This window comes from Morone saxatilis, unplaced genomic scaffold (assembly GCF_004916995.1).
Source record: "Morone saxatilis isolate NCDOM2014 unplaced genomic scaffold, NCSU_SB_2.0 Contig20, whole genome shotgun sequence".
NCBI lineage: Eukaryota > Metazoa > Chordata > Actinopteri > Moronidae > Morone > Morone saxatilis.
The window spans coordinates 5,860,496-5,872,708 of NW_023339763.1; the positions used below are offsets into that span (position 1 = coordinate 5,860,496).

At 40.0% G+C, this 12,213-nt stretch overlaps 1 protein-coding gene across 2 annotated transcripts in view; it reads left to right on the top strand.

The window, feature by feature from the left end:
• The first annotated feature begins 1,918 nt into the window (after positions 1 to 1,918).
• si:dkeyp-23e4.3 (rho GTPase-activating protein 7) overlaps positions 1,919 to 12,213 on the top strand; it is a 106,634-nt gene continuing 96,339 nt past the window's right edge. The window contains exons 1-2 of one of the 2 annotated variants that reach the window (XM_035666288.1): positions 1,919 to 2,017; positions 4,136 to 4,238. In XM_035666288.1, the coding sequence (XP_035522181.1) occupies positions 1,988 to 2,017; positions 4,136 to 4,238 (133 nt within the window). In that variant the 5' untranslated portion in view covers positions 1,919 to 1,987. The remainder of the gene's footprint in view (positions 2,018 to 4,135; positions 4,239 to 12,213) is intronic. The other variant, XM_035666287.1, reaches the window with a different exon arrangement.

Genomic DNA, 12,213 nt, shown 5'->3' on the forward strand with positions numbered 1-12,213 from the left:
GATGTATCAAATTATATTAACTATATTAGTATATTATATATGTGAAGCGGGGCCTTGCAGGAGAAAGAGCACATCAAATCTCTCGGTAATAAAAAACAACTGCTGAGGGTGTTTTGCATTATGCAGCGTCAGGCCTCAGTTTGCCTGGAGAAGCACATCTGAGCGGCTCGATCTCAATGCGTCACAAGTTTAAGGTCAAATTCACAGCACGGCATCATTATTTTCCTTCCCCCCAGTCTTCATTTTTCACAGTTTATTTCTAATGCTCATTGTTTTGTTTTTCTCTCCCTGACACTGGTGAAGAAGAAAGGAAGAAAGAAAAGGAGCATTCAGTGGTGATGATGTCAAAGCTTTTAATATTGGTTAATATTGGGGCACCTACCCTTTAGGTTTTAAAATTCAAAATGCAAACATTTTATCTTCTAAAGCCTGTGGCCACAACATGTAGAAAATCACATAACTTGAGGATATTCCACCCACTTATAGATGTCTCTAAAGATTTTTATTTTTATCCTTGAGTAACTTTTATAAAAACTACAGCAACCTGTTGATGTTTAAAACAGATGAGTTCATAGCTCAATCAATCCTCTAAGAGCAAAAAAGACTGATCGAAGAGAGATGGAAGGTGTTGTAAAAATAAAGTAAAATCCTTCTAATGTAAACCAGACAGCAAGGGATTCAGACCCTGATCCGCAGAGCCAAACGAGGCCAAACCTTGTGACTGGGCTCCTTACACAACACCACTGCTGCCATGAACACTCAGTGCTGGAGTGTTTATTCTTAGCTGCAGTCACATTTAATCAGCTGTTATGTAGCCACAAAAATAAGTGCGGAGCTCGCAGAGCATCCACAAAGGATCTCGTGGAACAAATGAAGAGGGTTAGGGGTGAAGATGGAGATGAAATTGATCAGGCAGCAGAGAGTTGAAGGACAGATCATAGATATAGAATGAATACCTTAGTGTACTGAAAAAAATGAAATAAAAGATAAAAATTTGAAGCTGTGCTAATCAGTATTTTAATTAACAATGGGTCAGATAATTATGTGCAAACCCACTGGTTACAAACCCCAGACAGTACAGTTTCCATCAGCTTTACAGATAGTTATTTTCAGCAAAAAAGTTTTGACAAACCCACTGTACACTACTGTACAGTTCTGTTCTGAAGTGCTGTTGTTGAGATCCATAGTATCATCAGCAGTAGATGGAGGTCAACCCACCCCCAGTATGGAGAAGATGACAGGAATGGTATATAATATTCATAGATATGTTTTGCATCCACAGTTTCTTTAATAGACTTGGAACAGGTGAGGTGAGGGGGTTGTGGGGCACACAACAGGATTGCAGTTCTTCAACTGCAGCTGCTTCATACATTTTCCCTTTTGACTGAAATACAATATTAACTTAGGGATATTTTCACATAGTAATTTATTTATATTATAGGGGGAATGACAAGCAAAGGTTCTCATTTAGCATCTTAGACCCCTAGTTCACCAGACCACCCTGTGGTTATTTCTTTTACCTTTATACATGATTTCTACATCACACATTGTTCCACCTTCAGCAAAACTTTCCTCACCAACCCTCTTTTTCTAAATCATGAAATCAAAGATAAAGATCTGGTCAACAACAAATGACTCTTTAAAAAAAAAAAAAAACTTTTATGTGTCTCCTGGTCAACAGGGGGCAACACTGAGCCAGATTATAGTTATCAAGTTAAGGTCAGAGGGCAAGAACAATGGCAGGCTGAAGAGGAGAACAGCAAAGCAAAACATGAAACTAACAAGAAAGGTTCAAAAGCCAGGTGAAGATCTGTGCTGAAGAATTTTGCTTACTTCTCCAGCGCCTGAGGAGAGTTTACTGATGCTGTTTGCTGCAGCCAGAAGCCTGAACGCTGCTGTAAGGTAGACGGCTCATCAAGATGAGTGACAAGCTTCTGGGCAGGAACAACAGCAGCAGAGGAGAAGAGGACCAGACTAACAATAGAGTATGTGCCTGGAGGCGAAAACTGGAGGAGAGGTGAGTGGTGGAGACGGGTTAAAGAAAGCTTTTAGTCCTCTTGACAATCAAAGATATTGTGGGTTGTGAGCAGCGGGGAGCAGCTCAACAGGAGGAGGGAGTTCATGATATTTTGGACACTTGAGTGTGTACTTCTGGCAGTGTGTTTTACCTCTTGTGTACAGTTGGGGGATGTTTGATATTGGCTACTGGAGCCTAATGCTGAACAAAAAGCAGGTCTTTTAAATTCAGAACTAGAAAGAATGCAGGACTTTACTGTGGCTGAGACTCCTAACTCATGTAAACTGTGCTGAGCTCAAAGCATCACAAAACTCTTCAGGCTTCCAGCATTATTAAATGACAACTCCTGGACAATGTGTGATGACACAAAGCACAGACATGTATCTAATTTTTTGGCTCTACTGGTGACAGTCTGTTGGTCCACCATTTTGGTCGGGATTGAAATATCTCAACAACTTTTGGATGGATTGCCATGAACAGAAGCTTCCACTTATCCAGTTAAATAACTCAACATTTACTTGATTGATCTAGGAATTTGTTTTTCAACCAAATACCAGCAAAACTAATCATATTCCCTTGTCCCCAGAAATGAAGGATTTAGGTGATCTGCATTTTGAGTTCATGTTCCATGATCACTTTAATCATCATTTTAATGGAGGAAATCCCTGTATATTTACATAGGGTTGATTATTTGGGGATTTCATTTTCAAAAAGGATTTCTGTCAAAAAACACAGAAAAAAACAAGGAAAAATCAATTTTAAAAGCATTATTTGAAACACAGGCTCTGTGGTCCATAATCAGCTATTAAAGCTACTATGAGAAGTTTTTAACTGGTCTAAATTTAATAATGATGCCTCTATATGACCTACTTAAACACACAAGACCATAAGCGAAAAGACTTTCTACTATAGTTATATTTAATGTCTGCCACCTGATCGGATTCAGTTGGATTCTCCTTGAAATGAATTAAACAGGACGGTGGAAACACTACCACTTCTGTTCACAGGGGCCGCCAGAATCAACAAATAAGGAAAGGTCCTTGTTGCTACTTTCATTTGCATTTTTTTTCTACCTCACATTCTATTAATAGGAGGCTACTGAGTTGTCCCTATCATAGAGTTTTGTCTAATGTGAACTGTGGTGATCAGTGTTGCAGGGGACCCAACATTTTGTTTGGGATTGTGGAGATATAACCAGAGCAGGTTTTACATTCAGGGAAGTTTAGCAGAGGTGTTACACTCAACATGGTCTTTGCTGTGACAGTCTGTCTCTGCTATTCTTCTGTGAATGTTTATATTACATTTGTAAAGTGTAGAGGGGCAGTCAATCGTGTAAAAATAAAAAAAAGGAAGTGCATTACATTTACAGCCCTTGACAACTGAATTGATATTGATATAAATAATGATAAAATGAAATAATCTTGATACAAGAGCCTACATGTTTTTCCACCTCTCGCTTCACTGAAAGCCAAGAATAATCGAAGTCCCGTGGGATTTCACTTGTTGGAGGGAAACGCAGAAGAAGAAATTGTTGCAGGAAGTGATGCGAAAAATTCCGAACCGAGCCTCAGCTGTGTGAAGACATCGGACAGTTTTCTGAGGCGCGAAATACAACTTTTCTCTCTCGCGAAGGCATTATCCATTCTGTGGATTACTGATTACCTTCTGGCTTAATCCGGTGAAGCGGAAGCGGCGCCCGAATGACAAAACAAGAGTAGGCGCGCCAGTACTGTTTTGCTACGGTTTCGCCAACGCGTATGATTGAAAGGACCTGCTTGTTTCATCTATCCACACCCGGCCCGTAAGGGCCCTGACTCATGGTTGCACAAGACATTTTATCTGCATTTGTGTGTCTCAACGAGAGCAAAAGCGCCTCTTTAGGAGATGCCCCACAAGAATGTTATTCATAACTAACTGCGGAGCTCCGCGGAACATATAGCCTGCAGAGGAGGAGAGACCCAGTTTGCTAGAACCAATTCTGGTCGTTCTTTTTCCTATCGACAGTACTCGGTGACCTCTAGTGATCAAGACTAGGGTACAAATTTGCCAAAGTTCCCCTTTAATGCCTTACACCTGTGTCTTTTGTGTCAATTTTATTATGTCACTTTGGTTTGACAGATCATCTTGGAAACCAAAGGCCACACAGCTGAATCCTGCAGCTACCAGCCCGTCAAAGTGTCACCGAGCGAGGAGCTGAATTCCCACCTGCTTCCTCAGAGCGGTGAGTCACTCTGGATATGTGCATTACTTAGACGCATACAAATGCAAAGGGATGTGCTCTGTCACAAGTAAGACTGTGCCTCTTTTTGTTGGCTGCTTGGCATTTCACTCCAATCCACAGTGAGGGGAGTTCAAATCGTAGTGGCGCAGCATGCAGCTGAGTACTATTTAATTACCTGCTTTTGGAAAACCGCTGGGAATGCAACTAATTTAGGTCTTGTTTGAAGGGTAAACAAATGTGCCAGAAGATGTCTCCCATCATTCTCCCAGCAGAGGAAGGGGGGAGGCAGAAGCTGCTTCCTATCACAAATATTATAATAGCCGTCTGAGAAGCTCTTGGAGGGGATTGAAGGCATGCAGTAATAGTGACATTGAATGAGGTTTTTTTTTTACTTTGCATAACACCACAGTGAATTGATCAAGCCGTGGGTTGAGCTGATATTCAAATAGCAAGCTTTGTTCAGAAACACTTGAGTGTAAAGGCTTTGGAAACAAAACAAGGAGAATAACCGGAAAGACGCTTGCTTTGATACTCGAGCACAGTGTTTCAAACCTGCAGGTGTAACAGCAAGCTGAGATGTTGCCTTTCATGCTGACAGCTATGCCAGGTTTTGAGACTTCAGGTGGTGGATGTCTAATTTTGGAGCTTGAGGAAATAAGTTATTGTTCAAATGTGGAAATTCTCCACCGGTTTTACTGTGGATAAATTAGAAGCCAAAAAGTCTCCATAATTGCTAAGTTCAAGCCAAGTTAAGTGTTTCAAAGCTGCACAAAGTTGATGATGAATGTGGTCTCTGTTCCATTAGTGTGACTGTTTCTGTTGTTGTTTTGTCTGAAGCAATTTGAAGAATTTATTTCATGTCAGGTTTTCAGCATTTGTCCATTCAATACAAATGTCTGTGCTGACACATTGGCAGCTTTTATAGTGGAGTCCAGTGGGTTTTAAGTATTTTGCATGCAGGATTAGCGTTTGGGGCGTTTCCTGCACTCTGAGTGCCCCGAGTTGATAAAAGGTTTTTGTCCGTGGTGGTTTGCCTTGGTGTTCAACATCTACTGCTGGTTCCTGTCAAAAACCTTTCATATCGCAGTGCTGGGTTCTCTTCATTTGAAAGTGTCACTAGATCCAGTTTTCCATGACCTTCCATCAACCGCTGAATTATTTAGTCACTTATCCAATGACATGACAGAATATGTCTTTCTTCTTTTATTAAATCAACACTGTACTGCAATCGTGGCCCCTCCTGTTGAATTTACCTGTTGAAGTGGATTTTGTGTACTAATGAAAATCACTTCACTGATCATTTACTAAATGACTTCAGTGACCACACATACAGTTTCCCTTTCCATTACTGTTAACACAAATTTCCATAATGGCAGTGCCAGTCAGCTCAACAGGAAGTTTGTTGTTGATGAAAACGTAATTGGCCAAAATGAGCTCTCAGGTGACCAGGGGAGGGCCATGAACGTATTAAAATAGCTTTGACTAAAATTGCTGTATGTACATGTTGATGAGACCCACTGATAACAGCTGTTCCATGAGCATTAAACTGAGTGAAGGAGCAGAGTTAAATGATTTGGAAAGGCCAACGGGCAGGGGACTAAAGTAGGGTGGTGGTTTGGAACCGACTAACCAAAAACGCCTCCATCTGATACAACTTCCAACTATATTGACCATTTGAAAGTCTGGTTAAAAAACACAAGAAATTCCTTGAATCCTTAAATTTGAAACCGTCTCAAATAAACTCATGATATTAGCATTTTTATCCAATGCAACCATCTTAAACCCAAAAAAAAAGATTTTTCTCAAATGGTATGAAATATGAAAAGAAAATGAGCATATCTTCAGCTGTCGTGATTTATTTTATTAGCTAAATAACATTGTCCATATTGCTACCAAACATCCTGTTTTCCATCAACAGATTGGCTCCATAAATTGTAAAGTTTAATCAAAGTAAAACTGAAAAAAATAAATCACTAAGTAAAATGAGCGGTTTGTGCTGACTTCTGCTGCTGATTTGACAGCTGTTGGTTTTCAGTTGTTGAGTGTGTGGACGGAGCTGTGCTGTGTATGTTAATGTCTTTAATTCCACTCACTCTTTGCTTGGTTTGTCATTACAAACACATTTTGCATGGTGAGTGCTGTGTAAACAATTGTGACAGAGAACGTGATCATTTTGTCAACTTAACCAAGAACATTTCCAACTTGCACTTCCCACCTGCACAAAGTGGACCTGGTATTTTACAGCACTTGGCTGTATTGCCCTTCAGTGCTTTTGTTTTTTTGGATGGACACAAAAAATCCAGTCACATTAGGACAAGGATTAGGTAGTGTTTTTAAGTATTAATTATTTGTTAGGGTTAGGTGTTTTGTGCATTTCCGATACCTATGCAGCACATATTTTGGATACCTTTATTACAGATACTTGACGTCAGAGCTAAACATTTCAGTCGGTACTGTAGAAGTACTGAACTACCACTTTGAGAAGGTCTACTCATTTACTTTGGACCAACTGCAGTGATCTTACCCCTTACGTCACTATCCCCCTCTTTCTCTCTCCTCCACACATTCATGATTTCCCTCAGTTTTTATCCTCCTTCCCAGCAGTACTGTACTATATTGTTTATTTATTCTCTCTCCCAAGAGAGGAAGTGTATTTAAACAGATTTTAGCATTGATGATGATAATGATGATGGTGTGTGTGTGTGTGTGTGGTGATGCCTGGGTGGTTCATTAAGGCTAACTGCATCTGACAGATGTGGTGGGCTAAGGGTTGAGTTAAGTGTGAAGTCTGTCTAATTAAGTCTCAAGTCATTGGGACCCATCCAAGTAAAGTCTGGAGTTGCTCGAGGTGGCTCTAAATCAAGTTTTAAGTAATTCGAAACAAGTCTGAATCAGGTCCCAAGTCAGTTCTCAATCGAGACAAGTCTTAAGTCCGTCTCAGCATGAATCAAGCTTGAGACAAGTACAAGTCATTACAAGACAATTCCAAGTTAAATCTCAAGTAATTCAAGACAGTCAAAGGAAGTTGCATGTCTTTTGAGGAAAGTCTCAAGTAATTCAAGTCTCATATGAATCACAAGTCCTCAAGGATAAAGTCAAATTTTTCCAGATGGCGGTCATTAAAATTACAAAGCAACTGGGACCAATGCAGAGGCCTAACAATTAAATATTAAAGGTCTGTGTGTTTTTGCAAGTGGAGGGGGACTTGCCAAACTCAAATTCTTTCTGCTTTACACACAAACACACAAAGATTTTGACAGAACACCTAAGACTTGTCAAGTCCAACTGAAAAAATGAGAAGGCTTGATAATGACTTAAAACTTGAAAATTTTTGCTGGTTTGATTGTGTGTAAAGGAGAAATAATTGGAGTTTGTGTTTATAATACTTGTGTCTCTGTTTCCGTTTGTGTGTGTGTGTGTGTGTGTGTGTGTGTATGCTGCTGATGTCTTTAACCCAGGTTAGATGTCATTTCCTCTCTTCAGGCTGGCCAAATCCTTTAACTCCCCATGCAGACACACGCACAAAAGACTAACAGACTCACTCTCGCTCTGCTTCGCATTCATCCTCTTCAAAACGCACAGATACAGTACACACTCACACACCATAATAGTTTGTTCATCCACATAAACAGTTCTTCACACACATTTTCTTTTAGTCACCCTCCCTCAAACACACTCTCACACACACAACTTTCTGAGGAGGGAGGTGTAGGGAGGGAGAGGACAGGGGTGTTTCACAAATTACATGCAGACTTTTTGCATCAAGTGTCAGCCCCCCTGCCTCCTCTTCCTCCTCCTCCTCCTCCTTCCTCACTTTGCTGAACTCTTAAGTCAAACACACCCTCTGCATGAGCCATGACGGAGCGAACGCTGCCCACATGGGTTAGGAACTCTCCAGAAACACATAGTTTTTTCAGTGGGAATATGTAACTGTTGAACATATGGAATATGGCTCAGACCCCGACGGTAAAAACTCCACTGCGAAGATCCTTCAGCGAGCATGTGAAAGACTCCACCAACAAGGCTTGGGATGTCTTCTGGAAGGGCGTGAGGGAGAGGCGGCTGTGGGGTGAGTTGGGATTTGATGTGAATGTAGATTATTCAGCTGGTTGGCAGCTTGGAAAATGGAGTTTACATAGGTTGCAGCCGCATCTTGGTAGCAGTCGTTTTGTGGAACTAAGCACAAACTGATCTTAGGGATGGGAGATAAGGTTGATCTTCTGGTATGGTATATGTAATGTGATATTAATGGTATATGTAATGTGATATTAAAATATCAAAATATATATATATATATATATGATGTGATTTCAAGTTAAAATGATCACTACTGCTTCTGAAATGATGTTGCTGTTTTCTGCAGCTGCCCTTAAAGGTAATTATTTTTCATATGTTTGTTCTAAATCCATCATCTGAAAAACTTGCATTCACTAATTCAAGTGTTACTCCTGGTGAGAAACAATAAAAGCATCCAGAGCAGGTACAGTTTTACGAACTGATGCTGGAGCTGAAGACTCATTTCGACATTTGCGGTCCAGCTGATCGTGAACTGTGGCTGACACACTGTGACAGACGATCACGATTATGCTGCACATTGCCTTGGGGAAACATGATTTTTTTAACAGTTTAGACCTCTGCTGCTGTTAAAGTTTGTTCATTAATAAAGGATTCAACTCTGTTGAGGCTTTTGGTGGATGGGTGCAAGGTCAAGACCAGTTCAAAGAGTTGGTGGAAGAGTTGGTGGAGCCAGTGATTAAAAGTACAGTTTCTGCCTTGATAATTGCAATGAAGGAATATGTCATCCAATGTAAATGTATGGTTCTTTAATAACTAATATGGCACAGAGACATGAGTCGTATTAGGCTTTGGCTACACTGGTACTTATTAGGTGGATACAATCATAATAATAGAAAATAACACCAGCCTCATCTGTTAATATCTAAAACAAATTGTTATAAAAGCTGTTGTAATATTCTGGTCAGCTCCTGCTTTTTTCTGTCCATCATATAGTTGCAAGGCAGCTCTACCAGCATGTGAGCTGTAGCTGTGACTGATTGTGGTTTCACGTCTCATTGAGGCAGAGTGTTTTCCAGTGTTTGTTGCACAGTGAGTGTGACTCACGTGTTGATACTCAGGGTGCTAAACGGCGTCTTAGGCTCCAAACTTCCAAGAATCCCAGCATGACCTCCACACAGAGAACTAATAAGTCTCTCTCCATCTGACAGATCCTGAGAGGTCAGAAGGTCTCAGAGCTTCATGGCACTGAACCTCCTCAGCAGGCATCTGGCTGTGTTTCATCACTATTAACACGAAGCAGGTTTGAATACATCAGTGAGCCTGAGACACACTGAGCTTTGGTGTGTGGTGAGAAAATGGGTGTGTGGTTAAGCTAATTTAGACAGGGGTTTGTCTAATTTTCTTGTGGGTAGATTTGTGGTGTGAGAGAGAGAGAGAGAAATGTTAAGGTGACCCAGAGCGCGACCCTTTCCTCCACCTTCTGCAGCAGGAGCAAGTCTCAGGTGTAAACATGAGGGATATAAAAGGAACTGACAATAGAAACCTGTAGAGGTTTAAATGAACTGCAGTGGTAATCTAAATAATGTTTTTAGCTCATTTGAATGGAATCATTGTAATTTGATTCAATTCACTGAGCTTTCGTGTTAAGGTAGCTTGGTATTGAGCCAGCATTGCTAGGTTGATAGCTAGCATCGTCCTGCAAAACCATCTTGCTGCTTTCTGGTGTCATGTAAGGCTGGCTTTTACTCATTGGTGTCATTCTTTTTGGCAGTGAAAGGTATTTTTTAAATAGTCTTAAAAAAATATGTGTGAAAATGTCATGAATATATTATTTCTGTCAGTTTTGTTCTTATTATTTATTGATTTGAGGCCAACAAGCACATCATTCAGCAGCTTATAATTTTCCCACTCTAACTGTCTTTTTGATTATTTTATTATATTGACTAATTTTTGTTTCTTTTTTATGGAACTTATCTGAGTTGTGGAGTGTTTTTTTTTGTAGCTGTAAAAGTAGCCTACAACTTTTAGATGGGTAGGGACAGAACAGGGACAGAAAGTGATGAACCTTAAAGGGCAACATACACCAGCATTGTATGGCATGCCACCCCTTGTTTACTATGTAAGCTTGTACACCAGCAGTGGGCTGACGAGTGTCTGCCTGCTTGGGATACGCCGCTGTCTTATTTCCCAGTGTCGATGCTTGTCTCCAGAGACACAGCCATTATATCACATCATAGTATACTGTTGCCTTAATCGTATCCCTAAAACCACGTCACTGTGCAACGGGCCTCTGATTAACCGTGTGTGTGTGCTGATTCTAGTAGGTAAACACTGAGGACCCTGACAATGTGAAATCATGTTTTGTGACTGTAAAAACCCCCCAAAATCAGTCTTTCCATAAACACACACCCACACAGAGTATGGAGTATAATATGTTACTGCGGCAGGCTGCAGGACTGGTGAGGCAGGTTTTTCTAAGCTGAGAAGCTTTTAGTCACGATGCTGCAAAATTCAAAACAACTACCTTCAGGGGATTTAATGAACTTCAGTCATAAAGTGAAAAGTTTAGACTTGAATAATCCTTCTGCTGAACGTTAACGTCCAGACCCTCACTGAGCGTTGCTTAAACCTTAAGGAATAACTCTGATTCTTTGACTACTACCTGTGTGTATTTGTGTATTTGTGTGTGTTAGTCTGTGAAGGCATGAATGAGTGTGTATGTGTGGGAACAGTATTTTCCTGTGTGTGTTTAATTCAGACAGCTGGTTTTGCTTTTTCTGTGAGAGCTGATACCAGGCTCCAGCTGTGTGTACATTTACATCTGTGTGTGTGTGTGTGTGTGTGTGTGCTTGTTTGGATTAAATCAACACATGACGGTAGAGCAGTCCTGCTCACTGATTGGCTGAAATGGATTATGTAATCCTGTGCTTCATAATCCTGTAGCACCCACACAAATTTCAAACACAGCTGAGAGAAAAACAGAGAGATAGAGTTTTTATTCACAGCAATGGTTTGGCATTAAACTGTGTGCACTTTACATACATTTATACACAGTTTTAAATACCTTCTAAACAACCACTGGTTTCCGGTCATTTCAATATGCTATGAAAATCAACCATCAATTAATCATAAATAGTCATACCATAAACTTCATAATTTAAGGTGAGATGTAGGTAAGAATGCAGTTATGATTGCTGAAAAACTAATATGAATATATTTCTTAATCTATTTTATTATTTATTTATTTATTTATTATTATTACTTTTCAATCAATATTATTTATGAATTCTATCAAATTAAACTTTGAGAGTAAAGAGTTGCTACAATCAATGACATCTATCCGGGTGTTCTACTAGCCAGTCAGAACACAATCTAGTCCCTCACTTTAAGTGGTCACAATATACCAGAAATTAGCCATCCAGTCAGTTAAAAGTCAGTTCAGCCATATGATCTAAAATAACTTATTAGAAATTGAAAAGGAGCACACAGGGAAAATCTGTGCAAAAATTGTGTAGTTTTCCTTTAAGGCACTTACTTAAGGCATACATCAGCAGTATCATATTTTCTTCCTGAATATTTTGGTCACCACCCAACAGCAAAACCGACAGCAAGACCTCTGATGTATACTGCGCTGGCTGTCCACGTAAGTAGTCTGTGCTGTCATACATTTTTTCCAGCTGTGCCTTACGGTTGTCGAGTTGAGCAGCTGACAAAATTGACTTCCTGCAGACCATTACGGATAAGTCGGTTAAAAATGGAGGATGACACATTTCCCAAATCTGTGAAAGTGTGTGGTTTAACTACATCTCCTATTTGGAAAAAAAAAATAATCCAACACACACCTCAGAATGGCAATGGATAGACAAGAGAGAAATCAACCCAGTCTGCACTTTATCAAAGCTGCTACTCTGGTGATAGAACATGTTTTTTTTAACTTCTTTTCATAACCGAACTGTGT